Source organism: Labrus bergylta, chromosome 15, assembly GCF_963930695.1.
Source record: "Labrus bergylta chromosome 15, fLabBer1.1, whole genome shotgun sequence".
Classification (NCBI taxonomy): Eukaryota; Metazoa; Chordata; class Actinopteri; order Labriformes; family Labridae; genus Labrus; species Labrus bergylta.
This window is the reverse complement of record NC_089209.1, coordinates 7895903-7920337: the sequence shown is the minus strand read 5'-3', so window position 1 is coordinate 7920337 and position 24435 is coordinate 7895903. Positions and strand designations below refer to the sequence as shown.

At 39.7% G+C, this 24435-nt stretch overlaps 1 protein-coding gene across 1 annotated transcript; it reads right to left on the bottom strand.

The window, feature by feature from the left end:
- Window positions 1–1990: 1990 nt before the first annotated feature.
- Window positions 1991–22336, bottom strand: rab15 (RAB15, member RAS oncogene family). Its single transcript, XM_020627986.3, has 7 exons — window positions 21951–22336; window positions 10698–10758; window positions 9425–9485; window positions 8840–8917; window positions 7696–7785; window positions 5954–6019; window positions 1991–5806 (listed from the first exon to the last, which is right to left on the bottom strand). The coding sequence occupies exons 1-7, from the start codon at window positions 22072–22074 to the stop codon at window positions 5645–5647; spliced, it is 642 nt and encodes a 213-aa protein (XP_020483642.1). The 5' UTR covers window positions 22075–22336; the 3' UTR covers window positions 1991–5644.
- Window positions 22337–24435: the final 2099 nt, after the last annotated feature.

Sequence of the window (24435 nt, the reverse complement as noted above, 5' to 3'; positions counted from 1 at the left end):
TTCCAGCAAGTGTAACAGAGTGCTTATTTATTTGTTTCCTGTAAGCATGAAAGCTAAAAGGAGGGACTTATTAGGATATCAATTTACATTTAAAGGAGCCAATGGTGCTGAATGTAAAAACCATATAAACAGACAATAGTGAGTAAAAACAGGGTGATAATTGCTAGCCTATAAATCCTGTGATCAATGAGGGAGAGATGATAAATAAAATAAAACAATTGGATGGTTATAAGTAACGACCGACATGTCAGAGCGGGTCATCAACATGTTTCCAGGAAATTACTAACTCACAGAAAGTCTTGTTAATTCAGATAAATATTTAAGATAACAGTTTAGTTTAACTGTTTCAGCCAATGAATACCCCTTTATTCATTAATTAATCAATTATTTATTGATTAATTATCATAATTAATTATTAATCACTCCTGTGTCATATTCATATGAAAGGTTTTTCAGCAAAATAACTCACTGGTAAAGATAACCTTAGTTTAGTTCGCTGTCCAGTAGGAATAAAGTAGCAACCTTTATAATTGATAAAGGAATAGGCTACATCTATCAGCTAAAACAGAAACAACACTCAACACTAAGGTTACCATTTAGAGGCTAGCATGGTAGTGTCAAGCTACTTTTATGATAATATCAAGCTAACTTGTGTTAAGCTCGCTACTATGGTAGTGCTAGCTTTATAAGATAGCTAATATGGTCGTGTCAGGATAACTATAACCGTAGCCTACTGTCTAGCTAGCTATAGTGGTAGTGTGACGCTATAGCTGAACATGGTAGTGTCAAGGTAGCTAGCATTGTAATGTTATTCTCGCTTGCTATCGTAGGCTATAGTGTCATTTCTATGAAAGTGTTGTAAAACAAAAAAAATATTCCTTGTCTTAAGTTTCAAATATCACAAGGATTTAAAATCTGCAAGTTTTTTAACCAGGAGAAAAGATTCATGGAGATTAAAATATGTAGCTAATAAAAAAATCTCCATAAAAATTTTAACAGCAACAATAAAGCAAGTGAGAGAACCATTAAAACAATTATAATAATGAATGAACTAGGCCTATAGTTTTCAAGATATCTAGCCTACAGCCAGATGTTCTTGGCATAAAGCCATCTAGATTAACGTATCAGGTGAAATCAGCTCTCGTATGTTAGGCTGAAAATATGGATATATAGTAAAGGGATACAAGAGATATTTGTTATGTATGGCTTTCAAAACATATAGTTTTCTGATGTGAGTATTTTCAGGTATCCAGTGGACCTTCATGTTGACATAACTGCACAAATCACACTAAGGTGTAAAGGTCAAGAGGTTTCGACTCGGTCTCCTGTGTAATGAATGAACTCTCCTCTCTGTATTTGTTACCTGTTCTTATCAGAGAGCTGGGTTAATTTCCTGCTTCCTTTCTCACATTCCCACGCACAGATACATCACAATTACTCCCAGCCTTCACCCATTTACACTCACAGAAGTTGACATGCACACACACACACACAAACACATGCAGGCGACGCACCATATGGCTGAATTCTCAGGCAGCTGCAAGACCTGAAGTCGAGCGGTGCAGGGTTGAGTTGCAGAAAATGATGATGAGGATGATGATAATGGGAGTTTTTGCTCTTCACAACAACAACACAGAACTCTCTCCTTGTGTTAACATGCTGTATGTGTGTCCATGTGTGCATGTCAATGTGTGTGTGTGTGTGTGTGGGGGGGGGATGCTATGTGTCGGTATGAAAGTGGACTCGTTATTCTGTACATGTGTCCGTGTGTCACTCAGCACTCAGTATCTCAGTGAGAGATACTGAGCTGTCATATCTGTCAACCAGACAACAGTTCCTCATGCATATTCATCTCTATGCTAATGTTCTCTGAGAGCTTTAATGAGTTCACAACATTAACAACTCAGAGGAGGTGATGAACAAAAGCTTCGCAGCTTTTCTTGCTACAACACTTCCAGAGAAAACCCCACAAATGAGGCTTAATGACACATTATTATTTTTTCTTTTATACTAAAGAAATATCTGCCAGACTTTAAATGCGTTTTTTGGATTAAAACGGACATTAGGCTTTTAAAAGTATAATTCATTTTTGTAAAAGTGACCAAAACTTGGCAAATACTAGATTCTGTGGTAACAAGTGGCAATCTTTACTGTCATAAATCTTCTCTATGATCCATTGAAATTGCTTTTAACTTTATACCACATCACATTTAAGCGCTCTAAAAGTGGAAGACGATAATGGGCTGAATCTGTCATCTAGTGGCCAAGTTATGAATAACATCAGTTACAAAAAAGCCCCTCAAAACTTGAGTTCAGAGGTTTTTTTGGACAAAGGTCATGCAAAGCTTGAGATGTAATATTGATCCAAAACTAAACAGATGAAATAAATCAACCAGCCCAATAAAGATTGTAGGCAACGACAATGACACGCTGCAGCCTTGGGTCACATCAAAGCTCCCGGCTCAACATACTTGATCAGATACGATTACACAGGGGTAAAAAAAGAGTGAACTTTAAGTGTAAATAAGTGCTAATTTCAGGATTTTCTTTTTAGCTGCACCTTACAGTCTTTCTCAGGAAAGACAGTTGTCACTTACAAATCTGCAAATAAGGAGACTAAATTTGCCTAGAAGAGTAAGAAGGATCTGAAGAAGTATTCTGATGTTTTAGATATCACTGGCTAAGTCATAAACACAAAATCCCACGTATTTCAATGTTATCTCCAAAAAGATCAATTGCATTTTATATAGTATACTCCCTCTACTATACACAAGATACATATTATGATTAAGATTCACCCACTTTCCTTCCTTTCCTTTCATATTGCACATCCTTTTATACTGGAATTATATAAAAAATATCTTATTAATGTCCAGATATTGATTTCAGGCACGTCATCTAGCTCTAATTAAGAATGCTGTAATGCCAACTCTGGGAAACAATAAATACATTTAATGTCTTTTAAGCCAATTTCTTTCTGCATATATATTGTATATCTTATACAATACATATTAAAATGTTGTTTTGTTGATCACTTTCTACTTGCTTTTTATTTATTTTCATGATAGGCTCCAAACACCCATTGATCGCACTTCCCTTGTAAGTGTAAACCCAATAAGCAATTCCTCAGATTCTTATTTGAGATACGTGCAGGTAACATATGAATGTGCTTGGAAACCTGACAATCCCCAGTGAGCTGCTACATTTAACTCATACCCTCACAGACAGCCTCAATAGAATCGATTTCTATAAACAAGTACAAATAAGTCAAAATAGTGAATAGTTTTCATTACTAAATTACTTTCTGACTTGTAATAACATCACATCTGTCCTGTTAAATGTGATCTATATAAGCATGACACACTGATGTCACTGTGCTACTGGTACATGCTGTACTTTCATTTAGCAGTGCTCACTTTATACTCCATCATGTCTGAACGTGTAGCTCTGAGAAGGTCATGGTTAATGTGTGAATGTGGTGCACACAGGTTGCATTATTGTGTCTTTGTAATGTAGATCATCTTCCCCCGCCATTCAGGGACGTCGAGTGCTCACCTCTTGAGCATACTGTTACAATACGTACTGCATCTATGTCTCATATCAGGAAGATTCTGTACACAGCCAAGAAGACTCACCGGCAGTGACTCATATATCTGCAAGTCTTTACTCATAAACATCTGACATCTTTTTTTTTTTTTTTTTCCTCCAAGAATAACATGTCGCATGAAATATATTTCCACAAATACAGGTTGAAGGAGTCTCAAAGAGAAATAAAGAGAACAACACAGATACATTGTGTATCTTGAGTTCAGTCCAGGACATCTTTCAGGACAACAGACTGCCGTTTCACATACTGGAAATTGTTCGAGTAGCATTTACTAAGTTGCAAAAATAAGTAGAGAAAGTTTTTCCAGTGATGGTCATTCTGTTTTCTGTCTCCTACAGGCAACTCTGGTCAAATGCTTTACTTGTGAGACAGTCGGTTGATGATTAACTTCACTGAAGTTACAATAAAAGAAAGTAAAGAAGAGTGGATCGCATGCAGAACTCTTGCTTGTTCCTCGTTAAGTCTACGGAGGGGGGGGGGGGGAGGGGGGCAGTCTTCACCGGACTGTACAAAACAGTTTGAAAAGAAAAAGAATGACGTATTTATATTTCCGACCATCTTGTCTATCACTTTGTGAACTTTTTTTATACAGCCCTCTAATGCAATCAGTGGTTCTCAACTGGAGGGTCGGGACCCAAAAGTGGGTCGCGTCGCCATGTTGCGAACATGTGACTGGAAAAAAAAAAAAAAGTGTAAAAAGTCTATGAAGCGCTCTTCAAACATGTTGGTTTTGTTCCTTCTCTTTGTTCCGTCATCTGTTTCGTACCAGTTGAGGTCCAAACTGCACTATTTGTCATTCAATAAATCTGATTGGTTGAAAAAATATCAGAAATTTGGGTCCTGATTTTCATGAAGGAGTTAGTGGTGGGTCCTTAGACTAGACCAGTTGAGAACCACTGCTCTAATGGAACTACATTAAACTCATCTTCATGTTTCTTGTTAATCCTAAATGCCCTCATAAACCTGATATGTACAATGAAACATGTGGTTAGCAAATGATCTGTACTGGAGGAAATCTTCTGTTTTAACAAAGACTACAAAATGATAAATATCTTCACTTTTGCTACTGGGAAACAAAATTATTTTCACTCAATGTTTCCCTCAATTGTCAACTTTTACTTGCAAACTCTCAAGAGTGTCTGTGTGGTCTAACATGCGAAGTACTACAATCTGCAGAACATTTGCATTTAACATGAAAGAAAAAAAAAAGTCTGCATATTGAGAATCATTTTTTTCATATTTAAAGTCGCAACTGCAGGTGCAAAAAAAATAAAAAATAAACAAAACATGTACAGTGAAGTAGCATTGTTTGTGCCGCTTTTGCAATGCATATAGCACCCTCTTGTGGTCAACATCTTACTACACATCTACTGCATTTAATGACAATTGCTGTATGTGCAGCAGTGCTCCCCGCCCACAGAAAGGAATTCACAAAAGGGGCGATTGAAGGCCAAATGTTATCAGATATATTTTTGATTTTCAAGGCACTCAGCCCGATGATCACTCTGAACACAATTGTGAAACACAACATTTTGAAAAGTCTCAGGTCAGTGTTGCACATCTCTATTTCATTCCTTATGTTCGATGTCAGGAAACAGTACAAAGTCTGTAAGAAAAGATGGGAAAGTCTTATATTCCAGCTCTCCTTTTCAAACTGTATGTCGGTTTCTGATTTTCAAATGGATAGTTTGCATCTTGTTTCACAAAAAAAAAAAAAACACACTCAGACAATGAAAGCTCTGTCCCTCTGAGATAAACCTTCACAATCAGATTGTAACTTCACTGTACACTTTATAAACTTTGTGGCAAGATGTCTCCATCTTTGTCCTTCAAACTGCTTTCAAACAGCGTATACATAAAGGCAGTTTCACCTTGATACATGAAAGACAGAAGGACAGAGCTGGCTTCAATATTGCAGAAAAAATGTTTCCCTTTTTTATTTCTGAGAATGACAAAAAGGAGACAAAGTTTGCCCAGTGTGTGTGTGTGTGCGCACAGAGTCTGGTGATAACAAGTAATTAACCTAAACTCTTTTCTTTAACACCAGCAGGCTTTGCCCTGGTCGCCCGCCGCGCCGTCACAGAGTCCTTCCTCTTCCTCCAGAGCAGCAAGATTAATCTCGTCGTTCATAGTCATCCGGAGGAGATCCAGGTCCTTTTTATTGGCGGCCAGCACCTGTTCAGCCAATCGGGTGAAAGTCTAAGAGGATAAAGAAAAACAAAAAGCAAGAGACAGAGGATGCATTGTTATTTTTCCAAGTCATTTATTTCCACTATAGTGTTTCTATTCTGTGCACGGTTATTAAAATTAAGAATTTAAAAGAAGTGGTCACCCACATCCCCTCACCTCTGTTATATTATGGTTCGTGAAGGCACTTGTCTCAAAGAAGTCCATTCCATAAGCCTTGGCCAGCTGCAGGACAGATAACAGAAACACAAAAAAAAAAAAAAAAATCATTTCTGTTTTGCTCTTTTTTTTTTTTTTTTGGAACACAGACAACGGACTAATCATTTCCTGTCACACAGGAGCAGTGTGGTCTGATGGCCGCACACACTTAAGTGAAGCTTTGTTGTAAAATGTGAGGCAACAGGAGATAAAGAATTAGTCTAAAAATCGGACCTGGTGTGTCAAAAGGACTGTCGGAGTGAAACAGTAAAATGTTTTTACACCAGTGTCCACACACCAGGCCAAAAGGGCCCTGCTTCAAAGAAATCCTGTAACCAAGGTCTCAAACGGAAGCCGAATCAAGAAGGAAAACTCATTTCCAAAAAGATCAGTTCCACTCCCAGCCCCATGGGAAATGCTCAGGGTGAGTCAGGAGGAAATTCACTAAGCTTAGCATAAGGTTTTTAAAGCAAGAGGACACAGCTGGCATGGTTCACGTCACACTTAAAAAAAAAAAAATGAACAGCCTAAAATATGTAGAAAAGTTAAATATAACTCTACAACTCAAAATTAGAAAATTTAAAATTCTCAATTTGGATTTTGGACATGGCCATGGTCCAAGCCTTTTCTTCCTGTTTAGAATCTTTACATTAAATGAAGTTGAATGAAGCTTTGCGTTAGTTCTTGCTGGACACAGCAGTCATACGACCCGGCAGCCGGCTGATTGAATCATTGCTTCTAATCACAAACTCACATCTCACATCAAGGCCATCCATTCAAACACAACTTCCATCTCACTGATCTCAGCTACACCAATACTCTGTGCTGCTGCTGCTGCTGCTGCTGCTGGCAAAGCCCCCAGCCGCCTCCTTTCTGCCGCTAGCCTTTGGTTCAGCCTTGTAGGGGGATTAGCACTGCGCTTGCTGGAAAGCTGTGGCATGCTGCTCAGCTAACCCAGTGAACATCCTTCGAGCAGAGCCTTCAGTGCAAAGAAAATCTGTATTTCCATTCTTGCAACTCAAGGTTAGTGAAGTTGCTAACTTTTGTTTTTAATCGTTTGAACTGTCATGTCATTTTTTACTTTTCTTTTTTTTTAATTCTTCCTGCCCATGGGTTCATAGGTGTAAAGTTATTTTATAGTTAACTTAGTTCCAGCAGTTGTGTTTAGCATACCCTCTGTTAAAAGCACTAATACACTTCAGCTCTATAGTAAATGTGGAGATGGAAGTGGCATTAATCTCCTCATTTCACAAATAGAAAAGAAAGAATAAAAAGGAAAATTGCACCAAGATTTTGCGAGAAAGATGTCAAAAACCTGCATGACAATAACGCCATTCAAAGGTGTGAGAGCAACTTTTTTTTTTTTTTTTTTGTCGATTTTGGCGCCCTCTGTGGACGGAGCGCTATCTTTTATTTCTTTGATTATTTGATCCCTCTGCTATAAGCACTTCATCACCTTGTCTGCTGCAGCGGTTTCAGGCATTAAAAATGACAATGCAGATTTCTTTTCTTGTCCCTGATGATTGTGTTCGCTGTTATAAGTCAGAAAGTGACATCAGTTTTTACTTCAGTCTGTATCACGACCAGTTTGAAACCTCTCACAGGAGCTTTAAGCTTTTCTTTTAAACCCAATGCAGATCAAAACGTCTGTCTGGTCTTATGATACATTACTGAACACTACACAGCGCCGTTGCTCGACCCACCTTGAGTCCTTGCTCGGTGGCCACCTGCCTCTTGTCCACCTCATCTGACTTGTTCCCTACGAGGATCTTCTGCACCTTGTCAGGGGCGTACTGCGGGGGTTTGTCGTGATCACATAAAGAAAACAAGAGATATCAAGAGAGAGAGAGAGAGAGAGAGAGAGAGAGAGAGAGAGAGAGAGAGGGAGGGAGAGATTGCAAATGTCAAGAGAAAGCAGAGAGGAGAAAACACAGGGACGCCGGCGCTCAGGAAATGAGAAGTAGATTAAAAATGAAGGGGTGGAAGCGTGCCAAGATCAATAGAGTACGTATTCAGACAGACCCATGGAGGAAATTAGGCCCATAATGAATAAATTAATGGAATAATATCATGAGGGAAATGACAGAAGGAAGCAGAGCAGACGAGACCGCAAGAGGAAGAAATGTTCTCCTGCCAATATTGATGACAAAAGATATAAAATATGACGGCAACTTAAAGGTACAATGTGTCGAATTTTACAAGAAAATATCTAAATTAATAAAAAATGGACTAAACCTATGGTATATATGTTTGTTGTTGTTAAGTACTTACATTAGCTCAAATATTCCCAGTATCAAAGCCAGAGAAAGCTGAGATTTGATAGTTGTTGGCCGCCGTGACAGACACGATATGTTACCGTTGCCGTGGAAACACCAGATGTTACGTCAAAAGACCGCTACACAGAGAAGAGGGGATTGCTACTGAAAGCTGGCGTACTGTCGCTGTATTTGCTGCTGTGATAAAAACGTCATGTGAACGATACTTGGGACACATCGTCTGTAAACATATTCTCGTCCTCAGATCAGTTTCGCCCGTTTGTCTTGACCACACGGTGTAGTCGGAGTTTGTTTTTCATCAGGGGGCGGGAGTGGCAGAGAGAATCACTCCCATGATTCTCTGCCAGCCTCGACGTCATCTTTTGTTATTGTTTTGATTGAGAGCCCCCTGGTGGTGGATTTTACATTCTGCTGCGTTTAAAATAAAGATGGAACATGATAACACAGCAAGGGCAAAAACATTTGTTTAACATGTCACGCTGGTGAGGTGGCTTTGTCCCTTTTCCCTTTGTACAATACAGGGGGGAAAATGATGTGAGTTGACGTTAAATCCCCTGTCTCCGTGACTCACCTCATCCACATCACTGGCCCACTTCATGATGTGCTGGAAGGATCGCTCACTCGTGATATCGTACACCAGGAAGATTCCCTGAAGAGAGAGGTTCAAAGACGTTCAAAAGCAGAGGAGAAGCAGAGCCTTTTAAAAGCTTTGCCTCATCATGTTCTGGACGTTTTTTAATCCTTAACAGCAGCCTTTTAAAATCAATACATTTTGGACATTTGGATGTGATTCCAGTAAACAAAGCAGACCACCACAGACAACCAGCCGTTTCTGTTACATTGAAGGCCGTCGCCTGGATGAGAGATTTGCTGAATTGTTTAATAGAACGAAACAGGAACACGGCACTTTTTCCTACAATTGTATTGCCTATTGTTTCTGGTAAATGGAAAATTAAATTTCAGCCAGTTTAACCTCTTTACCACCCCAAAACAAAAGCTAACTTCATAAACAACAATATCAGAGTGGTGCTGGGGATTTAACTGTGGAGAATTACTCACAACAGAAGGGGGAAAAGAGGGTTTGTCGACGTGAGAAACAATAGGTTTGAAATATGCAATATATATATGTCAACAGAGGAGACTTTAGGGCCAATACCTGTGCTCGTCTGTAGTACTGCTTAGTGATGGTTTGGTATCTTTCTTGGCCCGCAGTGTCCCTGAAACAACAACAACAACAAGTATTAACAAACATGAACAGTCAAATATGTGAGCTTTTATTAAGACAATATGAACATGGCAGCAGATCAGACATTTTATACATAACTAAGGTAATGAGTACCAATCCCTCTACTCAGAATATAACCCTCACACATATTAAATGTCATTTTAATAAACATTTAAACTACTGTATGTAGCTCCAAACTAAAAAAAATGTACATGAAATAAAACCAACAGTATGATTTTGAACTGAAAGGTTGGACTAAGTTGAGTAGCAGCAGTGTTTTAAAAATGATTTTGCAGAATACAAGATTCTGTTTATTGGGGGTCTGACCTCATACAATGACAGAAACAGCATCTTGTTTATTTTGAAGAGTGTTAGTGTACATTAAATAACATTCAGACAGATGTTAATGTACCCGAGTTAGTCCCCAGTCCGCTTTGCCAGATGTTCTTTGGCGTCATAGAATTAAAAATAACTCATTAACAGACCTTTATTGGTGTAGAAAACCCCCCACAGATATATACATACAATGTGGGTAACTAGAAGAAATAATATCTAACATAAGACATGATACAGTGAAAGATACCATGGGGAGGTACAGCCTCAGTGTTGACATTGTTGGTTCTCAATAAAAGTTTTTTTTTAGATATGATATTTAAATGAATGACAGGATGTTGAGGTATTAAATTCCACTGATGAGATGATCTGAAGGAAAAGACAGCCTGGATAAATGTGGTTTTCCTGGGTGGGATTATGAATGGATTCTGAGTAGATTAAATGGAGGTGGAGGTGTGTGTGGGGTGGGGTCTTCTTGGGACTGGTTGTGGGATTTTATAAAGATGGACAATAAGTCAGTCTCCTCCCTGATGGGATCCTGTAGCATCACTCATAGATGAATGAACAGGATTTGCCCCTTCTGTGACATTCTTCATTCTTCATGTATTTGTTTACACGCCTGATGTACTGGATGTATTTTTTTCTCTTTCTTCTGTATCTGATATTTATTCGTTTATGTGTATTGGACTTCCATGCAGAAGTCTGCCTCCCATGATACACGTCTGCAATGTGTTTCTGTATTAATATATAGATGAATGCATAATACCCGCTCTGTAAGTCAGACAGAACTGATGTTGTGTAATATCTGATAACATTTTGGTAATATTGTACACAAAGCTTTTTAATATTGAACCATGTGGTGATCTCTTACCATATCTGTATCCGAACTTTGATACCATCTATTAGTAATGTTTTCATTTTGAAGTCGACTCCTGTAAAAGAAAAAAAAAGAAAAAGAAGGAGGTTAGGAGACACAGCGTTAAAACCAAAGGGGAGTTCGATGCGTGTTTGAAATCCTTCCAAATCGGTGTCTGCTCCGGCTAACAGCTTTTGCACTTTCAACCCAGACAGTAACTGAAATCAATTAACCCTGCGTGTCTTTTTTGAACAGACGGAGGTTCTCAAGTATCTGCCGCTGGCTTTGCAACATCACACAGGGCATTATTAACACACAAGGGCCACATCACCCCCTGAATAATCAGACTGTTAGAAGAAAGCCACGCAGGCCTTAAGTTCACTTTCTCTGCATCGAGCACATGGAAGGAAAAAGACGATAGATAAGGAAGCAGATGAGAGGAAAAAGCCTGAGTTGAGATGGCGGGGGGGGGGGGGGAATGGTCGCTTATGCTTCGTTGATTTCTGATCCATTTAAGACAACTGAGTGTGAGGGAGGAAATAACAGGCAGGGCCAATTTCTTTTTTTCCATCAAGACTCTGCCTGTGTTCGTTTCTGAGGGCAGGAGTAGATATCGATACACTTGAAGAGAAGCTGCTGGAAGTTAATACGAGTGCAGATGAATATTCTCATGGTTAAAACAAAAACAACACCCATGTAGCATATTCTGTCCTCCCAAAACGATGTGCTTTGTCAGAGTAGAAGACCTTTGAGCAAAACAGTGCTTACAAGACTATATCCAGGATTTTAAAAAGTACTGAGCTCATGGGTCAATTATTGACGAAACACCAACTAAACTCTGCATAGTCAAGTTCTCTTTATTGTCCTTTCAACCAGATCAAAAAGTACACAGTGAGATGAAATGGTGTCCCTCTAGGACTGTGATGCTACATAAGACAATAGAGAAATAGTTAAGATGTAGGGATATGAGATTAGTGGTGCAGTGGTTAGCGCTGTTGCCTCAGCAAGGAGGTTCCTGGTTTGAATCCCCGTCGGACACACACGGCTTAACTATACGGAGTTTGCAAGTTCTCCCTGTGCAGGCAAGGATTCTCTCTGGTTCCTCCCACAGTCCAAAAACGTTCTCATTTATACTGCGAAGTGGAATGGGTTTGGTTGATTTGTCCTACATTCTTCTTGTATTATTTGATGTTATGAAACTTTGTGGGATCAGAGCAGAATGAGCAGAATTTCTGGGTCGACTATTTCTTCTTTTAGTCTGTTAGAGTTTATTTCTGCAGTGCTTCATTTGCTCTGATAACCTGCTGATGTAACGCCACAATTTCCCAGTTTGGGATCAATAAAGTGGGTCCGTCCATCCATCTGTCCATTCATCCATCCATCCATCCACCCAATCACCTATCCGTCCATCCATCCATTCATCCATCTATCCATCCATCCATTCATTCATCCATCCATCCACCCATCCAATCACCTATCCATCCATCCACCCATCCATCCATCCAATCATCTATCCATTCATCCAATCACCTATCCGTCCATCCATCCATCTATCCATCCATACAATAACAGTTTTTCTCAGTTTGGATATAATGGCGGATAAGCTGAGTCAGAGAGCTCTGGGAAAGTTTTAAACGGCCTCTCTACATCTACATCATAACGAAAATCGAGACGTCCAGATGAAGTTTTAAGCCCACAGACCAAATTTCTTCTCCCAAATTCTGTTTTTAAAGCAACATTTTCCTAAATAAAAGTAGAATTAGTTGCTGATACCCATTGTATCATAATCTGCCCATGATGCCAAGTACACAACCTCTTGGACCTCAATGGTAGCTAGCTACATCCCTCTAGGCTGTACAACTACTACTTCTAATAATAGCACTGAAAATATTCATGTTAGTCTAGATGAATCACAATATAAAATGCCTGAATAGAATGGTCTGGTTTTAATATTTAAATAAGTTTAGCCATTAACTCTGTCTCCATTGAATTCCTTTTATCTCCTCTCTTTTCTCCATCATCGTCTCCTCAGTCTAATGCATTCAAGTCGATAAAGAGCAAACCCACCGGCTTCTATAGACCACACTAATCCCTTAGAAATCAATTAACAGTTCATCCCAATTAACCTGACACTCAGCACCCATGTGTCACAGCCGGCATCACGCATCACGCTCTGAGAAAGAGCGCCTGAGCCCGATCAATTCCCATAACAGGGAAGAAGTGCCGTCTGTGGTTTTCATAGCTCGCATTTCTGCCAGCTTTGTATTCCATGAGAGTGAAAACATGCTGACGAACGTAAGGAAAGCTGCACTAGTGGTTTTATATTTTTTGGTGTGTGTTTGCTAAGAACAAGCCGGAGTCAAGTGAAGACCCCTCAGTGGCTGCATCTCACTGACTCGACAGCATGACGCCTCATTTGAGTCGTGCGCTGGCTTTTGCCTTTGACTAGAGAGCCTTCAGACCGACACTAAGTGAAAGGTCAGCATAACAAGCAGCATGTCCTGCCTGAGGCTGCACAAGAGAAGAGAGAGGAGATAATGAAATAAAAGCCGTGTTCCTTTTTTCATTGTCGGGCTGTATTGGAAGTGCATCAAACTCTAGTCAGAAGCTAGCCATGTAACAGTAATGAGTGAAATATAAAAAGGCTGTTGTGGACTAATGGATCCTCCAGCTGTACAGTAAGTGTCCAAACTGAAAGTGGACCTTGTCTGGAAACTTTTCAACCAATCAACTGTACAGACAACTTTTAGGCATGGTTTGAAAGTATTGAAGTACAAGTTTGTGATTAATGTGCTTCAGTAGAATGTGTTTTCCTTACAAAGTCTTCATTCACTCTTATAAGATGCACATAAATCAGGGAGATACTGCTATTTAAATAACAGCTTAGCCATTTGTCAATGTGGATTTTTCAATGGAGCCAAAATGTTTTTTTCTATTTTTGCTTGACTTCTTTTCAGTAGACACAAGGTAACATCCAAGCAGCAGCCTCCCGTTTTGAAAAAATGAAGCCGATTCAAAAGTGGAAATTCCTGCAGTACGTCTAGTGTCCACTTGAGGCTGGCTGCAGAAGCACAGGAAGCCACATACACACCCTATTAAATAAACTATCATGTATACAGCCTGGTTCAAAAAAACAAATAGGTGGGGTTAGCTCATGTCTTTATCAGCACACACTGTATTGGGGGAACTCATCCATTTATGAAGGATAAGTGTTATTCAGAATAAGGTGAGTAGCTGACCTGATTGACAGGTGGGCGCACTCTAACGGTTTGTCATGAGGCTTAAAACCCGCCTCAGCTCTCAGCCTGTTAGGTTGACTGAAAGTTCGGTTAGGAACCGTTTGGACAATTAAAGGAAAAGTGGAAAGTCACAGTGGATATGTCAGGAACTTGTTCCCAAATTCGCCCCTCAGTGACTCATTTAGATAAATATTAGGGTTGTTTAAAATAGCCACCACATTCGTATTTCATTGTACCTGTTTGTCAAATGAGCTATGTGATTGGATGTATTCAAATTGTTGTTAGTGGTCTCTAAAAAGAGCAGATTTTTAATTACTCATGTGAATGCGACACCGCTGTACAAAAACAAACAAAGGAAACTTCATAACCATACCATCTGCTTCTTGCTTGAAACAACACCCTTAACTAGAACATCTGATTGCGCTTCCATTTTTTGATAAAAGCCAACTGAACCAGGTGTACTCCTGAGCTGCAAAACCACACTGCAAACAATAATTGAAACAGCTGACCAAGGTTGTTGTCAAGGTAAATATAATGTCTCTCTTTATTTGAGGTTTGAAAATCAAACTGGTGGGTGTCAAGTGTTTCTATCGCTACAGCAGAAGTCCCACTTTTTGAGCAATTGCTCACAATGACCGAGAAGTCCTGAATGGTTACAGGATAGATACAAGTAAATCTTATGCTGCAAAAATGTTGCACTCAAAAGCAGCCCTCAGCATCATAGAGCTAGTCTCTGGAATCTGTTGGACAGGCCTGCAAACGAGGTCTGCAAGATTTCAAATACAAACTGGATTATCCTGGTGAAATAAAATACAATAAATGGAAATTGCATCTTTGGGACTTCTACACTTCGGCCTAACTGCACCTTTACTGCAACCAACCTTTACTATCGACACTGATCGATTCCCTAAAATGTCTCAATATTGACGAACCATTCTGCTGTAACACCTTTCCAATCCTAAATCACGATGAATTGCTTGGACAGAGAATTCCTTCTACAGTGCAGACTTCCCTCTTCCCCTCTGAGAACACGGTGACAATGGAGACAAGCACAATGTGTGAGGACAGACAGCAGTTCATTTAACACGACGGTGTTTAACAATCAGCAGTGTGAAAGCCATGTAAAAAAACTAATGGGTACACACCTAAAATTGACTAAACTAATTACTGGGATGACTGTTCGACTATGCAAGACGGATTAGGACGGTGGGGACACGTGTCAGTGTGCTGTAGGTAAGGCTGACAGGCTCACTAATGGATGGACGGATGGATGCTCTGGCTCTGACACTAATTCACTGGGGAAAGGCTCTGTCACCCATGGTTAGCATTAAAAGCCAAAGACAGAAAGCGGTTGTCACCATCTGCTGTCTTGGGGGCACAGCAGGACAAGGGACACAAACATTGTTTTTGTTTTTTAATTTGTCATCAACCACTTCCGAGCAATAACCTCACAGGCTGAAAATTGTTATGGATAGAGTGCCTGCAATTCCTTCAATAGCCACTTGAGGCTGATTCCAAGAGTGAGTAGAAGCCCATATCAAAACAAAAAAATAAACAAGTTCACAGCTTACACCTATACAGTAGTTGCTCCGTCCTATCTGCTAGGAATCCAAATGCATTTCCTTCTGAAAACTAAAACCAAGATGGTTATATTCTACAAAAACAACCCTGTTACTTAGTAAATGGCCTACATTTCTGCCAAATCAAAGCAAACACAGTTACATAAAGTATGCAAGTTAAGCCCTAGTTTTAGAAAGACACAGTTGAGCAGTTTCTGGAAAAGTCAAAATTCCCTTTTAGGGACAGTAAAGATCTGAACTGAACTGAAAGTGGGGAAAAGAGACATTCAAACTGGGGGGGTAATTGTTACTTGTAGTTTTTGAATTCCTGTTACTGTAACAAAACCAACAAACAGGACCACAGCGATATCTTTGCAATATCTGAAAACACCTTGTTTGCTGCTCGAAAGCACGGAGTCAAGGTTTTTACGCCACCACAGATTTCTGATAAAAACCCTTCAAGAGATGATACCAGCTGTGGCGTCTGTGAACTGAGCACGGGCCTTTAGACTAATGAGCCCGTCGAGCAGCGGCGTGTTTGACCAGGCCGTGACCGTAACGTCACAAAGAGGTGGGTTGCTTATTGAGCTATGATATAGGGCGGCGTAGGGCTCGTACCTCACAGGCGTTGTGACAGCTGTGAGCGCCGTGGAGCACGGTGACAAGGCTGCTGAGGTAACGGTGAGGAAGATTAAACTCAGCGGTGAGACTGAATAGCATTACTAAATCATCTCCACAGCTGCTCTCTGCCTGAGAAATGTGCCCTGTTGGCCCAGATAGAAGCCTCATGAGGATCAAAGTGACCTGTTAAAATAAAACGAGCTACCTGCATGAGTAGGCGCGTGTTCGAGCTTCAAGTAAGACCTGCTCCACTGCTTTTTGGAATGGTTTGATTGATTTTGTATTTGATTTAAAAGGAGGATTATGGACATAATGTTTGAGCTTGTATTATACAGTGTGCTGTAGCAAACGAATAAAGTCACATCTCTTTATCCAACAACAAGGCAACATATCTATTGTGTCCTCTATGTCAGAGCATAACATTTCTTTTTCAAAAATCCAGAGTGGATCATATCAAAGCCACAGATCTCAGCTCACATTTGAATGCACGTCTTGTTCTGTGGTTTCTTTTATGTGGGAAATTCTTTGATGGTGTGAATGCAAACTAAGACTATCCTTCAACTTCTGTCGAGCTGCAGAAACAGAGAGGTTGGGAGAAAACCACAAGGTTAAAATATATATCTGCTGTGTCTTATTTGCACTGTAAAGACAAAAAACTGTTTCAATGAAGAGGTGACCCACCGTCCCGTCGTTGTTCTGTAAGGCCAGCAATAAGCCCTGTTAATGTTTGTTCTGGGGCTGCTTTCATGGATTGACCCAGCATGGCACCTTAGCTGTTAAATATGAAACAATACTCTGCATGGACATCTCTTTCTTGTACATTTAAAGCTAACATCATTTTCTCTGACCTTAAACACACTCTGAGTCTGAACTGTGAATATGAACTATTGCCATAGAACCTGAGATACAGCGTTCAGAGTTTTCAAAATGTCAAACAGAACTTTTGTACATGGGTCAATATGGAGCTTAATCCCAGAATAAAAGTTTGTTGAAGGGACTTGAATATTTGTTTGGTGTTTGAAATTTGTGCCAAATGTATTTCTTTGTATCTTATATTTAATGTTGTTAATGGAGCTGCTGTGATGCGATCAAAATTTATACTTTGTCTGATAATTATGCCCCACCTATCCATCCATCCATCCATCCAACCATCATCCATCAATCCATCCAACCATCATCCATCAATCCAACCACCCACCCATCCATCCATCCATCCACCCAACCATCCATCCATCCATCCACCCAACCATCCAACCATCATCAATCAATCCAACCATCCATCCACCCAACCATCATCCATCAATCCAATCATCCATCAATCCAACCACCCATCCATCCATCCATCCACCCAACCATCCATCCAATCTTTCACCCATCCATCCATCCATCCACCCAACCATCCATCCATCCATCCATTCTTTCACCCATCCATCATCCATCCATCCATCCATCCATCCATCCACCCAACCATCCATCCATCCATTCTTTCACCCATCCATCCATCCATCCACCCAACCATCCATCCATCCATTCTTTCACCCATCCATCATCCATCCATCCATCCATCCATGCACCCAACCATCCATCCAACCAACCAGTCATCCAATCATCCATCCATCATCCATCCATCAACCAATCAATGCCCAAATAGTTTTTTTACCTTCCCACTATTTATTTATTTTATCTATGGTTTATTTGATATGGACAGATACAATATACATGAGCAAACTGAAAAAATCAATTCAATGAATGCATGTATCACAGTGTTTACAGCAGACCGTGCTAATTTGTAACACTTGTCCATAGAATGGCTATAAGGAGGTGTTAAAGTCCTCCTGGTGTTCTCGCCTTGTTTTTCTGGATCTCGTCATCTTTCTGAATTTATTTCATGTTTGTCTTCACCCGACTGAACTCATTCTTCTACCATAAAGGCTTTCTTTGATGCCTATTTTGTAAGAAATACTTTGGCCAGTCTGCTTTTGGGTCCTCTTTCCCTGTATCTGCAACAAACGTAATATGTGCATAAACGTGAGGTGCCTAACAAAAGGTTCCCCAATGTTGGGATGGAACAGCTTGACCCACCTGCACAGATAAGAGACGTTAACATGATTGAGCCACCTTTGCCATGACCTGAAATGCTTTTTTTGTGGCTGAAAGTGAGCAAATCCCTTAGGCTCACTGTCCAAAAAACTCATGTTATGTATCACTATTAGAGTGGAGGTGGTTTAAGTGGCATATGAATGTCCATGGTTTTGGTATAGGATGTTCATCAGTTACATAATTAAGTAAATTTTGGGAGTTCACAGTTTCCATGTTCATCTTTTTATCTTCACATTGTTTGCTAAGAGTTGTTTTTTTAAGATTTATTTTTAACTAATACAGCAGGAGATGCTGAATAAAGACCCTCATCAGCTTTTTATCCTCTAATGTTTATTGAGCTCGGCTGAATAAAGCCCCAAATGGGTTAGAGAGATCCCAGCAGTTTTTGAGATACTTAACAGCAAAAACAGAGCAAGCCAACTGTGACATGAACCAATGAATTATAGAGCCACACATGGGGGGGGGGGGGGTACCCGGGAGAGGATTTATATCCCTGTCAGCGTGAAGGTTGGGAAATTATTTATTGATCGTCCATAGGAGAGCTGTGACAGTGGTCACTCTTTATCTCTTTCTCTCTATTTGGACTTTGTTGGGGGGGAGTTTTATGTGTGAGAAGAGGAGTTTGAATTATTGCAGGATCATGAAAGACCTCTCACCGTGGCTTTAAGATAAAGTCCAATAAAGATATCTCAACTCCACCATCACCTTGCACCGAGACGAGAGCCAGATTTCTACACATCCAACTGTGGATATAACACTTGGAACACGGGAACAAAAGCATACACATTTTTTTTTTTTTTTTTGCACAAATGTTTGCAATGCATATTGTAAACATAAACCTGCAGGGGTGGATGTTCCCTGTGTGGAGCTTTATGTGCACAACTAAAAATAGCATGGATTTGAGTTTGAGCATAAATTATTACTAGTTGCAGCAGACTGCGAGTTTACAATTTGAATTCGAGCCTCATGCTGCAGTGCTTTGGAGCGTTTGCTTTGATTACACAAAAAGATGTGTCCGTACAAACACCCCTTGAGGATAGTGGTGGCGATCGAGGGGGGGCTTTCAACACGATGCACGATACTCGGACTCAGTTTCACCTCTCATCCCGCTTCATCCTTTCACCCATTTTTCTTCGCTGCCCGACATTATCTCACCATCTTCTTCTTCTTCTTTTATCCCGATGTAAACTTCTTCTTCAGCCAATTAACTTCTGTTTTTGTTAGCCTGGGTCAAACTGGCAGGGAAATGTTTAGAGTGCCATATTGGTTTGAATAAAATCTCAATATTTGGCACCAGCAATACGATAATTGTATGGGGTTAAGGGTTTCAGGAAGGCGATATATTACGTATCTGTATTTATTCCTCACCCCTGCAATGATGAGGAAGCTGAGAGAGCGTTTTAATATGGCATATCATACGTAGTTGTACTAGGTGAGTTCCAGTGTTGCAGTAAGAGTTTAGAAACTAAACATGAGCCACATGTCGTGGGTGTAAAGCGTTTGCAGGTTCACAGAGCATTTATAAATAACAAATGCTTTGATTTGCCAATTAAAGCATCCACCGCAAACACAGCAGCGGCCACTAAAATCGCTTCCAAGTTATGAGGAAATGGTGCAACTGTGTCCTCTATCTTTCCTCTTTCATGTTTTCATGCACCATCTGTCTACAAATCCCCGCCTGACCACCGGTTTGATGATTTATCTACTTGACCTTATTAAGACAACGCAACCTCTGTCTTTTCTTCATTAACAGCCGGCTATTCCACCAGGTAGAGTGGGATCGTTACCTGACCCGAGCTTCCCCCTTGTGCCACAAAGCAAACGTTTTGACTGAGCCACCTCAACATTGTGGCTAATTACTGCGGAAAGGAGTAGCAACATAAAAGAATCTGAGCTCACAGAGAGACGGGATCGCTTTTAAGTGAACACACAAACACACAGGAAGGGAAGCCAAAGAAGATGAAAAAAAGAGACACCACCACCGCCACCGCCGCCACCGCCACCGCCGCCGAACATGAAAAAAAGAGCAGTTTTCTGCAGGTCCTTATTCACCCGATTTGAAAGTGAAGCACAGTAAGACAGGGCGCTGAAATATGAATCCTTACTTTGGAGGAAGATATACTGCACAGTCCTATAAGGGAAGATGTCAAGTCAGAAGTTATTTTTAAGGGTGTTGCAAATCCATGACCAAAAGAAGGAACACATGCTGTTAGTTTGCTTTATATGTCCTTCGTTTAAAGGTCCAATATGTAAAATTTCTACTGAATTCAATCATAAAATGATCTTTCTATATCATCAGACATTAAGGAAGTATGTTGTGTTGAAGTGCTGGCTTCGCTGTCAAAAAACGCAGCGGCCAGTATGTCTCTTCCAAAGTTTACATTCCGGTCTGGAATGGTTTGTTTTTGTTTTGAACAGAGAAGGTAAGCGGTTGTGTACGTCACCCCTCGGTTTTCCAGGCAAACAGCAGTGAAATGCAGCGAATGAAAACGGGCAAGCGTTTTTCTAACAAGCTCCACGACCAGAAACGTGGTAGAGCTAGGATAAAGAAAAATGGAAGAGGTTACAATGCAGAAATGTTCTCCAGGGACAGGGCGGTTCTCTTCAATGTTTTGACTTTGGACTGCAGTAACCCATTTTAAACGCTAGGTGTCAGAGTTAAATATTGCTCCTTTAAGGATCCAGTGAAACGCTACCTAGATAAGTAAAAAAAAAAGATGTTTGTTCACAGGGGTCGCCAAAATCCTGAAAAAAACAAAGTTCCTCACAGGAGCTTTAAGGGCGAAAGAGCTGGATGGTTTTCCTTTGAGAATTTGTTAGTTACGTAGTCAATTTAGCAATAACAATGTGTGAAACTGATGCCGAACTAATACCTTTTAATAGCTGTTTTTGAAGTTTGAAAACCAAAAGATTTGTGTTTCCAACCAAAGACTGTGATCTGTGATGAAGGAAGAAAATGAAACAACTGAATTTCTGAATTTTCTTTTTCTTATTTCTTAAAGAAAAAAAAAAACTTCAACAAATTTTCAAATTCTCTGTCATCAACTCTAGACATTATTTATTTGACGAGAAAGGATGCGAGACTGTGTCAGGGTTTGTCAAAAAACAAACAAAAACAACCATCATGATGATATCCAACAGGATAATTGTATTATTTTATCACGATTCAAATCAAAGTTCAGAACATGAAAAGCATCCACTGAAACTAAACTATTAACCTGAATCTTTTCCTCTGAATAAATGGGAACCTAGATCCACCTGACAAACCCTGGGGTGTCCCAGGAGCCCATGTTTGCAGACAAACAAGGATGCTTGCCGCCAAACAAACCCCATTTCTTAATAATAACAATGTGTGCCATGTGTTTATTTTGTATTGCACAAAATAAACACACAGGTTTTTACTGCTGATAGTTAGTAAACTCATGAGCATGGCTGCCAAGTGATGGATCTTCCCCCTCAGGGCTTCCCCAGCCAATGTTATCATGCTGATATTATAGTTTCTAGCACGCTAATTCTAGTTAATAATATAACAGTCTCTGTTTTTTTTTTTTTTTTAAAGTCTAATTCGTGGTGTTTGAAATTGAAAGTACGGTGGCCTCGAAGGAGAGAGTGACACGCATATGACATCAAAGGGAAACGCCGTAAGATCACGCAAACGAAAGGGGATGCTGTTTTTTTTCCCCCACACAAGTGAAGAATAAATGAGAATAGGAAAAAAAAAAAAGGCTTGCACTGTTGCTGAGTCTTACCGATAGTGGAGATGTGAGACGGGTGAAATTCGTTGTCCGTGAATCTGCAGAGCAAACATGTTTTCCCAACCCCAGAATCTCCGAGAAGCAGGAGTCGGAAGAGCACATCGTACTGCTTAGCCATGGTGCTGGATGTAGTGTTGAATTAAAAACAAATAACATGAAAAAAAATAAATTAAAAAAAAGCTTCCAGTCAGCTAACTCAGCGATGGACGAGAAGTCTCTCCCCACCCGAATCCCATGTCTGCTCAGACTGTAAACATGAGGCTGTGGCTCTGCGACTTATTGTCCACTGAGGCTGGCTCGGTGGGGTAACAATACAGGGATGCTCCAGCTGCTCAGGTAGCCTCCAGCTTCTAGTGGGTGCGGTGAGCCATCATCAAGCCATAGTTAATGAGAGAAAAGGAGACTTCCGGTGGAGCCTTCCAGCATAAAAGCCTAATGTTGTGAAGAAGAACATGATGTGATTTAAGTGGTACAAAGATGATAAACAGTGGTGCCTTAATAAGTGGGTATACTATTAATTGTCCCGTCCAGCAGAGGATATATTTATATGTCTACACTCGTGCACTTTAACTTGTAGTAACCCTGATTGCACAGCTCCCTATGTCAATACTGTCCATTTACATTTAATCTTTCACATTTAAGACTAGTAATGCTAAATTAAATCCACGTTGGATTTATTCCCATTCTTAGTTTTGATATTTTTTAGTGCTTATTTACTTTGTATTTAATATTATATTGTGTTTTTCTTTACTCATATTGTGTGTTTGGAAAACCTGCTGAGGTAATGCCACAATTTCCCAGTTTGGGATCAATGAAGTAATTCTATTCTATTCTATTCTATTCTATAAATGGCCTCTGTTGTAAAAAAAAATGACATTTAAGACTACTTGCATATTTAGCGTGTTCTTGTCAATTACAGACAGATTAGGGAGTGTCATCCCTTCACCATCCTAGAAACAAATTGCAGCATTATAGCCTTCTGAATATTGTCAATCAATCGTTGTGAATCAGAGGAGATTTAGAAGAGGGTATACTCTATGGAGACTGAAAAAGAAGTGGGTATACCACTACACCACTGATGATAAGATATATGTTTGGTAGCAAATTAAATAGCCTGTCTCATGTTTTGTAATCCAAAACAAATAATTAAAAAAATATATTATAATGTCATGATTTTCTTTCAGCCTACTTAAGTTATCATACTTATCTGTCCCATGTAAGGCATGTTTTCTCTGTTTACTTTTTGTGCATATCCTCAACCTTGAACAGCATTCATGCTTCACACTTCTGAACACTAAAGTAGGTCTGCTCCCAATATGGCCAGATCAAATAACTTGGGGGAAATTGTACTTTGGCAAATAAAACATCAACAATAATTTGAATTAGATTTAGTAACTCAAGATAAGTTTGGCTATTGATAACCATGTTGGACAACAATAAATTAAAAAGGGTTGTTGGAAGGGCCACACTCCCAGTTTTGTTAAATCACAACCAAGTCTATCATCATGCCCTCTCAAATGCCAGTAGTTTGTTCTGGTTTGCACTGTAAGGTACAATTTGAATGACAATAAAGAAAGTCTACGTAATTTTAAGTCTAGTATCACTTCTTCAGCCAGTAGGATTCCCCATCTGAAACTTTTATTCCCACTTCAAAACTTCTGTGGCATTATGCCTTTTTCTAACTGGACAACTTTTATAACCAGTTCTCTTTGCAGAAAAATTTCAAGTAATCAGATTAACTCTAAGTATTTTTTACAGAGTGAAGCTAGAGCCTTCAGGAACTCTTGGTTTGGTTAGTTATCTAGTCTTTAAGAAATCAGAGTGCACAAGTTTAAAAAACATGTACAAAGTATGCACTTTTAAGGTGCACTAGAGATATGAAAGTTGAAGAAGTGTACAGATTATGTGGTATATGTTTATAACTCTATACACAAACTGTCCTCAGAGGAAAATGTGGTCCCTGTAACACAGTTTGAAGATAAAACGATACGTGAGAAGTTATGGTGGGTATACCTGCAACAGTGAAACTATAACTCTCCTGGCTTTCTAGCTCCAAACAGTGTTCCAGGGACCCATTTCTCTTTAAGTAAAGTTTGTGTATTTAGATCAGAAAATACAGAATATAAAAGTTTCACTTCTCCTACTTTGAAATTTCACCACCACAACTCCATAGTTTTGCATTTTTAAGATAAGAAGAATATATTGAATGCTGTGTTAGTTGTGTAGCAGACGTTCATACAGGCTGTCAACATTGGATATGTATTTAAGTGAGAAATGTTTCCTCTAAACGACACTTGAGGGTTTATTTTGAAGGCTGAATGACAGCACTTCTGCTGCTATTTCCTTGTGTTTGTACCTGACTTGACGCATATCAGAGGCAGTAACGAGGCACGCGGTGGCATTGCACCTTTCGACGTCAGTGCCACTCTACACTGACAGAAAATATATGAAATATGAATGTTTCTGTTAATTTACTCAG

Bases quoted from the DNA above. Each gene is read 5' to 3' on its own strand.
- rab15 (XM_020627986.3), bottom strand. From the start codon at position 22,074: ATGGCTAAGCAGTACGATGTGCTCTTCCGACTCCTGCTTCTCGGAGAT. The intron at 7,786-8,839 runs GTGAGTCACGGA...AAACCCCCGCAG, and splicing joins GGGCCAGTGATGTGGATGAG to TACGCCCCTGACAAGGTGCA. The intron at 5,807-5,953 runs GTGAGGGGATGT...TTATCCTCTTAG, and splicing joins CGAACCATAATATAACAGAG to ACTTTCACCCGATTGGCTGA.